General features: G+C 34.7%; 1 protein-coding gene across 2 annotated transcripts in view; it reads right to left on the minus strand.

Moving 5' to 3' along the window:
- Positions 1-15,109, minus strand: part of LOC106870527 (BAI1-associated protein 3) — a 1,007,871-nt gene that overhangs the window by 140,920 nt on the left and 851,842 nt on the right. For both annotated transcript variants that reach the window (XM_052968680.1, XM_052968681.1), the window contains exon 17: positions 4,204-4,294. In XM_052968680.1, coding sequence (XP_052824640.1) covers positions 4,204-4,294 — 91 coding nt within the window. The remainder of the gene's footprint in view (positions 1-4,203; positions 4,295-15,109) is intronic.

Raw genomic sequence — 15,109 nt, forward strand, 5'->3', positions numbered from 1 at the left:
ATATATATATATATATATATAGAGAGAGAGAGAGAGAGAGAGAGAGAGAGAGAGAGAAAGAGAGAACCAATGGCTAAGTGGTGAGAAATTTTACTTCGTAAGCACGACATTTTGGATTCGATTCTAGTGCACGAAATATTGACCATGTGTATATTTCTGTAGCCTTGAATCGGCACATGCCTGTGTGAAAATGAATTTGATTGTCCTTTTCTATATTCTTTCTGTTCACCCGTTCACCCACCAAAGTCATCAGTAAAGAACTCTTTTGATGAATATATGAACAAGAGACAAAAACTCCTATTAGATTCATTAGTCAGAAGTCAGAAGCTGAGAAGATGCAAAGATGTCGAAACAACGGCTGTCCCAAAGTCGCTTTACTCTAATAAATCGAGAGCATTATGAACATATTCAACGGAACGAAGTTGTTACCCATTGGCGAGATATAACATCGATTAACATATTCTCATTCGTATCTGCCGGAAAGTATTAGGAAAGAGTACGTATGGCATAATAATAATATATTAATGCATTCAACTTACTACACTGATGTTATTGACGGATATACACAACGTGTGAATGAAAAACTATGCAAGCTAATGGGTATAAAGAATCCTAGAGTGGTGGGGCGCAGCGCATCTCAGTACAACTGTCGGAAGAAAAATAAGTGTAAGAAGAGAAAAAAAAAGGTAAATGAAGATGTAAAAGATACAAAAAGGAAAAGAGGAAGAAGAAAAAGTAAGGTAGGTAGGAGAAGAGAAAAAGGAAGAAAAAGGAAAGAAAAGAAAAGAAAATGGGGAAAAAGTAGGTGAATTGACAAAAAAAATAAATCATTCGATTAAATGCCTTGTGGTATTTAGTCGAATCCCAGAGTGATCGATCCTACTTTTCATTCAATCAAGAACCGTAGATTAAGTTCGAGAAATGTATTGAAATCGATTAGGCTGATACATAGCTCCTGCAGTCCAAAGTCTGCTGTTTTTCTTCATCAAATATATGAAGGATATTAGTACATTCTCTTAAGTACATTTGCTAAAAGACACCTAAGAGCCAAGAAAAAAATTCATAAGAAAACGCAGCTTTTAATCAGTTTGGATTGCCAGCCGCAACCTTATCAGTTTACTTATTCAAGCAATGCCTTCAGGAAAGGAGTAGAAACATCATATTACGCTGTTATTCGTCACAGAATATCTGCTTTTTCGGTCGTGTCGAAATCAAATATTAGCATATTGATATTCGTGTTTAGCAACCTTTCCTTACAACAAAACATATAACGACCTCCGTTAAATATACGGATTCATTAGCATTCCAGAATAATGAATAATAATAGAAGAAAAAAAAAGCAGCAAATACCAATACCATTGGAATCATCAAGTGAGCATGCAGGAATGAATTTTTAATGGTAGAAATGCTACTAAAAATGGAACATTATCAAAAAGAGGACAATAAAAAATGTTAACGAAGATGTAAGTTATTGTCATTTATATAATTGCACCGTGCAGTTTCGATTATATTCTAATGGAGTCAGCTGCCATCAAAATTAAATGAAATAACAAACACTTCAGGCCAAAACAGAGACGATTCCAAATCAGTTTAATCAAAATTTCATTATGTAAAAGATATTTTCAAATACAACTATATGCCTATGTACATATATATGTATGTGCGTATAAAGTGCTTATCTGTATAACTGATGAGATATATATATATATATATATATATGTGTGTGTGTGTGTGTGTGTGTGTGTGGATATAAATGCATAAAATCATGTGCGTGTATATAATTATATATGTACACAACTTATATGAATAAAAATCATATATATAGTTATCAACATCTAATCATATATATATATTTAGTTATATACATATCAATATAAATCTATCTATCTATATATATATATATTTAAAACAGTTTATATGTTCATAAAAGTATATCTTGTAAATGTACTTGTGTGTGCAATAGTATATACATATATAATTTATATATACTGACACATAAATGTGTGAGTGTTTGAGTGTGAATGTGTGCGTGCGTGCGTGTGTGTGTCCGTATAATCTTACAATTTCTGTATTGAGTGTACAACCTTAAAATACCTATTATGAAGTTTTTCGAAATTTTCTCCGACTGACGCCTTTTGCTTTTGAAGATAAAGATTAAATTTGAAAAGAAAGTAGAAAAATCAATAGGTATATTTTCATCTTGAAATTTTTGGATTACGCTATAAATATTTTAAAGTTGAAAATTATAGAAGAATAAGAAGGAGAATTAGAAAGAGAAGTAGACGGGAAAGAAAGGGAGGAAGAAGAAAAATGAAGAAACTAATGAAGAATTTTAGGCGAAGATGAATAAAGTGAAAAATAAAATAAAAACCGTCAACTATCACCATGCACAATATAATTGAAAAATTCGATCATTTTTAGAAATGATTTTGTGTTATAGAGGCAGACAAAATTAATCGATTTAAAATTGGCGCAACCGAATCAACTTATGTCTGAAAAGATTCCTCTTTTGTATAATGACATGCCGTTTATTTCTTGGGGTTAGTGGAAATTCTTTGAAATAATCTACTCGTAAAACGAACTACCAACTGCTACAAATATCAAGCAATATTTCTTTCATAATTTCCTGCCAATGATTACGTATATTTTTAAAAAAATCTATTTATGTATAAATCAAAATATAAAAATTGTTGAAGATTTTTCTGGCAACTAATTAACAGAGAAGATCGCTGCTTAGGTTACATGTCATCTCAATTGGTTTTTGCTTTTTTCTCCTATTCAATAAATGGAATTATAACTAGGTTGATTGGTGGAAAGGAAAATGACAAATAATTCACTATCACAAGCTGTTTCATGAAGCATACAGCACCTCAGGATCAAGTCGGCTTCTGCAGATATATGCTAAGTTACCATCTTTCTGCCTGCTCGTGAAATTAACGTGCAAGTGGTTGAGCACTCCACAGACACGTGTACCCTTAACGTAGTTCTCAGGGATATTCAGCGTGACACAGAGTGTGACAAGGCTGACCCTTTCAATTACAGGCACAACAGAAACAGGAAGTAAGAGTGAGAGAAAGTTGTAGTGAAAAAGTACAGCAGGGTTCGCCACCATCCCCTGCCGGAGCCTCGTGGAGCTTTAGGTGTTTTCGCTCAATAAACACTCACAACGCCTGGTCTGGGAATCGAAACCACGATCTTATGACCGCGAGTCCGCTGCCCTAACCACTGGGCCATTGCGCCTCCACGATTATAAATATAGTATAGGTACAATACCACCTTTCTGATATTGATAGTCCGGAATCCCTTCTAATCCGCAAAAAATTATGAACAGGAAATTCATGTTCCAACAGCTGCCAGAGTAGTTTACTGGTCTCTTTCACGGACCAGTACCAAGCACAATATTACCTAGTACAATATTAATAAACTTGTAATCATGTATACTAATGTACAACTACCTGCATTTCATTTAATTGAGTAAATTTAATATTTGTTTAATTTTGAATGAGATCACCTCTGGTTCGGAAAAAAAATCAGTTTATCTGGATTGGCTTTGGAACCAGAGGTTCCGGAAAATCGATGTTGTACTTGCATAACATTTTTACGTCTTTCCTCAAGGATAATAAATAAACTGATTTGATTACAACTGGCAATCCAAACTGATTAGAAGTCGCGTTCTGATATGAACTTATTCTTGGCTTTCAGGCATCTGTCAACAAGCAGGAATTGAAATCATAAAGAAGAGGCTAAATGTATTTAGCAAGATATTTAGTTTGGCACTTTAGTCAGATAAAGTATTAGAATTTTCCGTGATAATGATTTTTATCTTAATCACAAAGCCCACACATGTGAAATCGAATCAAGTTCAAGAACTTATCTGATGGACACTACGACGTAGGGAGGATAAAAGGCGAAGTTAAACCCGACATAATTTGAAGACAACGTTACTAATGTAATAAATGCTGGGCATTAGTCTGTCACCGAACCAACACTGTCAGAAGAATATCGAACCAATGGCATATAAGCAACTTTACTCGACGGTAGATGGTTAAGCATAATTTGGATACTAACTTGATTTTGCAGTGCAAATAGTATTAATTCAGTGTAGCTGGAGAACATCTTTTTTCACTGAAGCTACGACAAATTTAAAAAAAAACATCTCTAAATATAGTCGTTGAGAAAATAATAAAATATATTCAATGTTACCTTTATGGCTGTCACAATCTGCGAATGTAATTCCTTGGCAAATGGACACAGCTCTTTGAAAGCTGTCATGCCATATATTTTTGAGAGACATCTGTGAAGAGACAGAAACAGAAGAAAATAAAATTATTAGATTTTTATTCTTAAATTATTAAGAACAAAGTAAATGTGGTGGACAAAACAAAGAGAAACAACCTCAAGTAGTTCATGGTTTTCTACCATACATCTGTACAATATTCTTGACCCAGGAGGGTAACAGGCTAATCTAAACTATTACCGGAGAGCAGTGGAATATAGTTCGCCACTGTGGTTTGATTCGATTCCAATACATTCTTTGTTCTATGCTAACGACACTTAAGGAGTTATAAGCAAACTCAATACCCAGAAGGATCTGAAAACAGAGACTTGAAAGAGAAACCTAATTACCGAACAAAAAGATAAATCTGTGCATTAGCGTTTGTAGTATGTCTTTGCTACATCAATGCTTCCTTGATGTTTATAATTATTAGTGGTAGACATTACTGAGCGGGAAAAGGAAAACATATCGAAGTTGTTTTGTAAGTTGTTTTGTATGTGTGTGTATAAATAAATAAATAAATACACACACACACACACACACACACACACACACACACACACACACACACACACACACACACACACACACACTCACACACAAACATACATACATAAATCTGTGTGTCCCCAGCTACGCATACAGAAATGTATATTTTCTTTCTCTCTCCCCTCATATACATATATATAAAGTGATCAATGGAATAAGAACTAGGCTTACCAAAATTAAGTACTGGGGTCGATTCATATGCATGTATACTCGTCTATAGTTTCAGCAATGCAGATGTGGCTATGCTGGAGCATTATATATATAAAGTGACGGTATGTTGTCAACTTAATGTGACAGTCCCATGAAAGGGAAAATGTTACTGCTATCTACCCCTAGTAAACACCGTTTCTTGTTGGCCATGACACATTTTCTGTGTCCTTATGTGTTCAAAGGGGAAGATAAGCACCTCCACCCAACAAGGTATATATATATATACTTAATTTTGTGTGTGTATATATATATATATATATATATACTTAATTTTGTGTATATATATATATATATATATATAGATTGCTGGGTTGAGGTGCTTATTGAAGAGAAGTGTAATTAATATAATTGCGTAGCTACAACAACATAAATACTTTTACAAGCATAGATGCAATTTGTGTTTATATAATTTCTTGTTATGACCGTTGATCTTGAAACAGAGAGGTTTTGTGTTCATTTTAAGTCAAATGGTTTCAAGTTTGCTAAAGAGTTTTTAGATTTTGTGGGAATTAGGGAAAGGAGCGTCTGGTCGAGGAATAATTTTTGCTTTATTGGCGATCGCCTTGAAGTCGAAGATTTTAAACTAACGGAGACAACACTAGAATATCACATGGGGAAACAAAATTAGATCTGGTTATGCAAATAATCAATTGCATAATCAAATTCCTGTACTTTTGGAGAACTACGTTGCGTGAAAAAATTGTAGTGATTAAAAAATGACTGTCCAACTGTACTCCTTGTTGACTCCAGTTTCTTCAATTTTATATTCACACACGACGAATGCTCAGTCAGGCTGACCATAACGTCTGGATACGTGGGAAATATTGCTAATATCCCGTGGGATAGGCTCCACGCTCACCAAATATTAATCCCTTTGGCTTCTTTTAGTGGGATTATAATGAAGGAGAAGAAGTAATCAATAAAAATTAGAGATAGGAACCATCTGAAGGAAGGCATCATTAGTGAACGTGCTCAAATTAACGGAAGTGTGGAGTACTGCATCGGAATCTCACAAAGCATATCAAACTTTGCAACAGTAAAGATGAAAACCACGGCAAAAATGTTATTTATTATTGTAGTTGAATAAAATTATTGAAAATATGCATTTTTGCTTATGTATCCTGATTTTACAGTTATCTTGGTTATAGATATACAAATATATATCAAACATTTCTCCCTCTCTCTCTATTCCTCTATCTATGTGCATGCATCTCTCTCTATTCCTCTATCTATGTGCATGCATCTCTCTCTATCTCTGTATATATATATATATATATATATATATATATATATATATATATATATGCGTATGTGCATTCATATGTGCATATATATGTGCATATGTGTGCATGGTGTGTGTGTATGTGTATGTGATGTAAATGAGGAATAATGACATATCATGCATACTTTTCTCAAAAGAAAATCAAAATTATAAATGATAAGAAAAATGCGAGAATCATGTTAGTGGTAGGTCAGTAACACTTAAAACTTTGGAATTCTATTAGTCGACTCCTATTAACTCAATCATATATTATACTGGAGTGAAACAGAAATAGAAGCCAAGATATTACGTATATATTCGGAATTCAAAAGTATAAGGATATAACAGAATCATAGTGTTCAGTTTGAGGATGTTGCATCAATTCCTGAGGGAAATTATAACCTGTGTGCTAGTATCTTACAGCTACTAACATTCGAAGTTAAGATACTGTCAGTTATGATACTGTATCGTAAAAACACATTTCATACGAAAGTTGACAAGCTACTCCAATGGGAATTGTCGGTATAGAGGCATGTATGCGCTGAGACGAAAACATACATCTATCTATACGTACATATATAAATACATACATACATACATACATACATACATATATATATATATATATATATATATATATATATATTATGCACACACACACACACATATATATGTATATATATATATTTATATAACACACACATATATATATATATATATATATATATATACACAATCATCTAAATGCAGGTAGATCCATACATGCGTACTTATGCACAGATAAAAATCTAGATGAGTATGTGTGTCTAGAGGTGTACGTTGATAAACAAAAGATTGACTATGCGGAAAATTAGTTCACTTCGCGAACACATTCTAGGTCTCTCTTCATGTAATCATCGTCGGCCTGCCTGGTGTGTGCTGTCTATGCTCTGTGTAGATGATGCATAATTTTGAAAAGTTAAAAGAAATGAAGGGTATTTATTTTATTTTCGAAAGGGTGAGTGTTCTTGGACAAAACTGAACCCTGGGGCACATCTTTCTGCCTCTGCCTCTCCCCTTCTCTTTATATATACATATGTATTTATACAAGAGACAGGCGGACAGGCAGAAAGAGAAAGGCTGATGGAAAATTAGCCAGTTAGCAAAATGAACATTTTAAATATAAAAGAAAATAGACACCATCTTTGGTCTTCAATTTTAACGCCAAATGTTAAAATCAGAACCAGCTTAACCAACGTATTACAAAATATTTTGTTTGCCCTATTGTTGGCGTGAATCATACATACAAGATGAAAATCTTTTGTGATAGTATTTTTTGGGCTAAAACTTATGTCACAAAGCTGGAAGTAGTTGCGTGGGATACAGAAGAGAAGGAAAAGTCGCAATAAAAACAAAAAAAACGACAGAAGTTCTGAGCTTCAGGTGGCTGAATTGTGCTATGGAATTGCCAAGATCTTGAATCTGTCTCCAGTTTGGTTGCTATACAGCTTGATGCGTAAGGTGAGGATTGTAGGTAGCCTATGTGAGATACACCGCGACAACAACGATTCGAGAAAGCTACCTCAATCCAAGTAGTGTTAGACAGAATGTCTAAACTTTGAAGAAGGAAAAAAAATAAAACGATCTCACGGTTAATCGAGAAATACTTCAATAAGCTGCTGTTTTGAGGCATTAGGCAGCAAACTCTTGAAGCCTGATTATTCTGAAACTACTCTAGGCATTGCAGCATAAAAAGGAAATAAAAAAATAACAGCAAAACAATAATCCCCCACAGCAAAAATGCATTACAATTCATACATCAAAAATCTCTATAGAACCTCAAAGCTTATTTGTTTTGAATATTCCATTTAAATGCATTTTATATACTTCACAATGACAAGAACAACATGAACGTCAGCAACAGTGGTAGCGGTAGAAACGATGTCAATATCGATGACGACATCAAGAACGAAAATACAGCAAACATTCAGAACAAAAATAATACAGCTGTAAAACACTAGCAACATTTTCTACTGACGTTTTGCTTTTAACAGCCATCTTAATATATTCAAATCACAGTTAGAAGTGGAGCTGGAAATGGCAAAAGAAACGACCAAGATCTTCTTTTTGTCGTGTTATATTGAGTTGTACTGGAGAATGAATAGCAATTTATAGGTTACCATAAATAGAATCGAGAAAGTATCACTATTTCTCCAAAATATTTCAATACCAAATTATTTGTAACTACAGCATACAAAAAGTTAAAAAAGAAAGAATCTATAAAAGGTAAAAATATTATGGGGGAATAAAAAGAAAAAAAAATGAAGAAAAGGTCAAAACATTTTCAAAATGAATGATCGACTGTGACATTTTCTGACCGATATTTTTACGACTTTCTAAAAAAGTACTGTATGATAATAACAACAACAACAACAACAACAACAACAACAATAATAATAATAATAATAATAATAATATCATGTATAGCTTTTGAAAGAAAGAATGTCACCAATTATATTGATACTAATATTAAACTGTTGTTGAGGGTGTTAAACCGAGAAGGATGAAAGCCAAAGATCAAATTTGATGGGACTATATACTCCAATCATAAAGTGAGTTATCATCATACAAGTTACTTTGTCCACACTGATACTTATGTGACAGCAACACTTCTTCTTCTTCTTCTTCTAATTGTTTTGGAATTTTGGCACAAGGTCGGCAATTTTGAGAGAGAGGAGTATTAGTCGCTATCCGGTACTTAATTTTAATTGATCTCGGAAGAATGAAAGACAAAGTTGACGTCCGTGAAATTTGAACTCAGGATGTATTCAGCCTAGCTAAATATTGCAAATTATTTTGTGCGCTGCTCTCACCATTCTGCCATGACTTTTTAGCAGTTGCTCTCAAAACAATGGTAAGTAATCAGAAGAAACTAATAACAATACATTGTAAGACATTCTAATCGAGCAGACCTTTGATAAAATACACTCCAGCTATGAGCGTTCCATCTTTTTATTGGTATGTAGGACTGTATTATATTATTGGCAATTTTCTTTTAAGCACGAAATAGAGTGATTTCCAAGATTTGGCTGCTATTTCTAGTTGCTGAGCGATCACGTAGAAGATCCTTGGACGACAGTGTCAGTGGGAAACTTTGAACTTATTGAAATGTTTCTTCAGTCTAAAGCTTTTAACCCGCCATTCAAATGTCCCAGTCTATTTATTTTATTTTTACATTAAGAACTTAGAGAAAGCAAAGACTGAGAGGAATAGTCAATCCTTTGAATGTACGTAGCGAAAGATCGATTTCTTCCATTTCACAACTGGTAAGAGGATAAAGATTTATTATCAAACCAGCGAAGGGGAAGATTACACTTTTATTCTGTGTTTTTCTTTATATTTTAATTGTTTATTAAATTAGAGCTTTCATGAATAAATATTATGATGTGAGATCGAATAGAATAACTTGATGTAAAACCTGAAGCGTGAGAATTAACTCTGAGGATAAAGAAAGAGCCAAAACTTTCATCTTAATAGCTGTAATCTGCAATGATACCAGTACACATAAGTTACTGAGACACTAGACCTAATTCTAAATCTAAATAAAGGCTTAAATTAAAAGGGAGTTTCATAGCATATGTATCTTCATTATTTACATTGTGTGGGCTTTTTAGAATATTCTCTGGTCAATTCCTACCACTTCTATGTTTGTTATTAATCCTATTATTTTCCATCGTTAAAAATCAGAGACAATCTTTAAAAGTTCTGAATTACATTTACGCCAACAATGAGGTATGACAAGACAAATTCTAATTAAGTAAAGAGTAGTAGAAAAGGCTAATTAAGTTGATAAAGCTTATACGAACCCAGCATATTTGCTCGTCCTCACCATAACGCATCCTCTATTCTTTAATTTTTTTCTTCTATTTGAGTATGGATCAACATAATCATTATTTCTTAAGAAATATATCTTACTGTGTGCCAGAAAAAATACCAGAAATATCTAATCAACAATCAGTTGGCACTCATTAAGATAAATTACTTCGAGAACACATTCTCAGTAAAAGCGAAAACATCAAAAGCAAAAACCGCCTCGCACTTTATTATTTTGCCAAATAATAACTCTTTCTTTTGTATCAGTGTAGTAAAGTTTGGCATTCAGCCTGAATCAGTTCGAATTTTGCAGACAATATTGTGCACGACACCAGAATTAGTCTATGTAACTATGGTTAATGAATGTTATTACTAAGCTTTTACTAATGGTAACAGATAACTAAATAGAATGATTCTAAAGTTGTTGTTGTTGGCACTCCGTCGCTTACGACGTCGAGGGTTCCAGTTGATCCGCTCAACAGAACAGCCTGCTCGTGAAATTAACGTGCAAGTGGCTGAGTACTCCACAGACACGTGTACCCTTAACGTAGTTCTCGGGGATATTCAGAGTGACACAGTGTGACAACGATGGCCCTTTGAATTACAGGCACAACAGAAACAGGAGTAAGAGAAAGTTATGGTGAAACAGTACAGTAGGGTTCGCCACCATCCCCTGCCGGAGCCTCGTGGAGCTTTAGGTGTTTTCGCTCAATAAACACTCACAACGCCCGGTCTGGGAATCGAAACCGCGATCCTATGACCGCGAGTCCGCTGCCTTAACCACTGGGCCATTGCGCCTCCAGTGATTCTAAAGTACGTTGAGTGTTAATAACAAAATTAATAAGGAAGATGGATGGGTTGTGAAATGCATCATAAAGATATTACCATAAACTTACACTTCGTGCAAAGTATGAAGGTTACTACCGAAGAATAGGGTCATCTACCACTGCATTCGATTTTTATTAAATACAATTTCGAGGTTGTCTCATGTTTTCTTAACAAGAATAAACTATAACGTTAATTATTTTTCCATTTCAAGAGGGCATGTAATAAGAATTAATTAAAATATCGTTTCTATATTAATAAATTCCCACAACTTGTACTCAGCATTGCAGGTTAACGGAATACACTTTCATTTAACAGTGTTTCCATTTCCGCAAACATGTAAATTATTAGAGCAAAGTGAATCAGGTTATTTCAGAGCTAAGTGCCTTTATAAATACGAAAGGTAGTACATATGACGGGAGTCGAACTCCTAACTATCGAAGACAGTTGTGAATCTCTGACAATTACTTTCACAAGTAATCTTTCACAAGTACTTAGGATATCAGACAAGTTGATTATGGACTATTGTCTGCCCTGATCAAACAAATTTAAGACAAAAAACAAACTAACCTTCACCATTCCTTCTTCATTTATGTGCTGGGAATTCAGGATTACACTATCCAATATGTTTTGTTTTTCAAGGGCATATCTGAGGCGACTTGAGAGAGAGTTTTGACTTACATGTTAATCGGTTACTTAGAGTATTCCCCATGGTTCGTCATGTGATATTGCTTTAGATTATGGTAATAAAAAGACAAATTGTGAAAGTTAAAAGCCTTTTTTCAAATACAGTATGTGAATTATCAAGCCAGACAGCTTTTCAGATTGTGCCGCTAAAATAAATGTGTGTAAAATGTTTTGCAATTTTCGTACGAATTTGAACGGATTGTTGATATCCTTTCAGGTAACCATTTAGTATTTTTATTGTTTTACCCGTTTGCTTGTTTCGGTTATTGAACTATAAGCCATACCGGAACACTGCCTATAGTACGAGACAATTATCACCACTTCCGCCACTCGGACTACCAGATCACGTGATTTCGGCCTGATTTGGCTTTTTAGTGATTGACATCAAGCGGCTGAAACTAGCAGCAACTGCGGATTTAGCTGTAGTCCATAAAAAAACAGACTCTGATAAGAAAGAACTGCGTTTCATTTCTATATCTTTTACGCAATGTTTATACGTTAGAAATGTTTACAGTTTTCTTATTCGTTCCTATATCAAAATAATAGCAACAATGTTTTTTCACCTATCAACGAATCCTTCAAACAATACTGCAAAATAACACTTCTAAGCAATGTCTTCAAAGAAATAAGTTTACTGTGCAAAATAACTCAAGTCAAGAAATACATTTTATTTCTTATTATCAATCAAACAGTTGCTTATTATAGAAATAGACATGTGAACTTTCGTCCCACTCCATCACCATCACCACCACCTCATACACATAGGGAATCTTTTGTTGGTAAGCTATGAAAGAAATACATTCCATTGTTTTCTTGCGAAAATACACATTTTAAGCTTTACTGAAGCAGCAACCAGCGAGTGCCCACCTCCCAGCAAACAATATATACACAACCACACACCACACACACAAACACATACGTACACGCATGCGATCAAACTATACAAGAATTTCTACAGGTGCCGTAGGAAAGGATGCTGGTGTAATTTAGAATTTCTATCTATAATATTACATATTTGTAAGATAAATTTATTCATCCTTCACCATCGCATCTCATCATATACGAACATCGTGAAGATAGTTCCATTCTGTATCCTGCTTTATGTATTATTTGTTGTAGGTTAAATCCAAAGAAGAATATCTTGACGTTTCGTCAGATCGGAATGTATTAATCTTTATGTTTGTGTTGCAGTCGGTCTTGATGTGGTTGCTTTGTCAGTGAGAATTTTCTCTCAGAAATGCATGGCTTTATTGTAGAAAGAAGAAGATTCTCCATATATCTTATATTTCTAAACATTTCCGCCTATAGCATTACGTAAGCTAAAATCTCGTTTCTACTCTGAGACATAAAAATAGAATTTTATATATGTATGTATATATGTATGTATGTATATCGTCTTCGTATTTGCTTTACAATATACGTTATGTGAATTCATTCATCTATTGAAAACAATTTTGTTGTGTCTTGGGTGGGTAATTACGCCAATAATAATACACGCACTGGTCCAATAGCCTATCTTAATTGTTAGTCAATTGGTGGAATATCTATACACCTGACTGATCGTTTGTTTAATATGTTGGTTAAACAATCGATCGGTTATGTTTTCTTTTCCAAAGTGCTTTCGTCGCTATTCGCGCTCTCATCAATGCCATGACTTCTCTCTTTAGGGTCTGCTTTGACGAAAGAGAGCGTGTCGTTGATGTGGGCTAGCGACAAAAGGACTTTGACAAGCATGCAACCGACTGATTGTTTAAACATGGTGAGCATTACTTCAATTAATACTGCATTTCCGCTATTTTGACTGATTGTCGAAAATATTGTGACGAGTGGATATCATTTAACAGATATTTCATCCCCATTGAAAGGAATAAAATGCACTATTTTAAAATCGACAGCCTTCCATTTGTTGTATAACCTCGTTAAATATGTCTAACAATGTTTTAAAAGATCTCATATTTCTGTCAGACAAGAAAAGGCAAAACCCATGACATTTGTTAGGGTCTTTGAAACTGTTAGAAGGAAATGGTGAATTTATTTTCGTACCAGTGACATGGGCCAAACGTTTATAGCAGAACAGATTTCACTAAAGAAACCGAATGAATTGCCTGTAATATTATGCTGGAACACGGATTAATCTGACAAAAAATAAAAAGTAACATGCTTCTACATTGTTTCACTATACCAAATGTTAGTTTGAACGTGGAGGTGCAATGGCCCAGTGGTTAGGGCGGCGGACTCGCGGTCGTAGGATCGCGGTTTCGATTCCCAGACCGGGCGTTGTGAGTGTTTATTAAGCGCAAACACCTAAAGCTCCACGAGGCTCTGGCAGGGGGATGGTGGTGAACCCTGCTATACTCTTTCACCATAACTTTCTTTCACTCTATCTTGCTGTTTATGTTGTGCCTGTATTTCAAAGGGTCGGCCTTGTCACAATCTGTATCACGCTGAATCTCCCCCGAGAATGCGTTAAGGTTACACGTGTCTGTGGAGTGCTCAGCTACTTGCACGTTAATTTCACGAGCAGGCTGTTCAGTTGATCGGGTCAACTGGAACCCTCGTCGTCGTAACCGACGGAGTGTCAACCAGTCTGGCTCTAGCCAAGAATATAGCAGTAGAAAAGTCGATAACTGGGACATGCGTAAAATAATATTTATTTAGTAAATGTCTTAACCCTCATAGCATACTAGCAGCAGTGTATATGGGTACGTAGATAGAAGAAGACCTAGCAAATGATAGATCTATGTATGTATATGTCCCACATAAATATTATGTAATATTTTGCATTATCCAGCGTAATTGATTAGACACACACTCATTCACATATCGATTTCAATCAATCTCTAATTAAATTTCCGCAATGTACAGAGTTACGCAACAGCAAGTGCCAGAAGCGTTCTCTTATCAATGAGAAATACTCTTAAAAAAAGAGTTTCAGACCCACTACATGTGTGTGTGAATAAATATGAATATATGCAAATTTATGAAAGTATGTGTATATGTATGTTTGTATGTATATACTTTTCTACTCTAGGCACAAGTCCGGAAATTTTGAGGGAGGGGGGAGGGCAGTCAAATAAATCGACCCCAGCACGCAGCTCGTACTTAATTTATCGACCTTGAAAGGATGAAAGGTGAAGTCGACCTCGGCGGAATTTGAACTCAGAACGTAAAGACAGACAAAATACCGCTAAGCATTTCGCCCGGCGTGCTAACGTTTCTTATTTCTTTACTACCCAGAAGGGGCTAAACACGAAGAGGATAAACAAGAGCAGACAAACGGATTAAGTCAATTATATCGACCCCAGTGCGTAACTGGTACTTATTTAATCGACCCCGAAAGGATGAAAGGCCAAGTCGACCTCGATACAACGATGTATAGATTTTAGTATAGGTGTATACAAACACGCAGACAGACAGACAGACACACAACTGTATCTATATATATATAT

Source organism: Octopus bimaculoides, chromosome 6, assembly GCF_001194135.2.
Source record: "Octopus bimaculoides isolate UCB-OBI-ISO-001 chromosome 6, ASM119413v2, whole genome shotgun sequence".
In the NCBI taxonomy this organism is placed as follows: domain Eukaryota; kingdom Metazoa; phylum Mollusca; class Cephalopoda; order Octopoda; family Octopodidae; genus Octopus; species Octopus bimaculoides.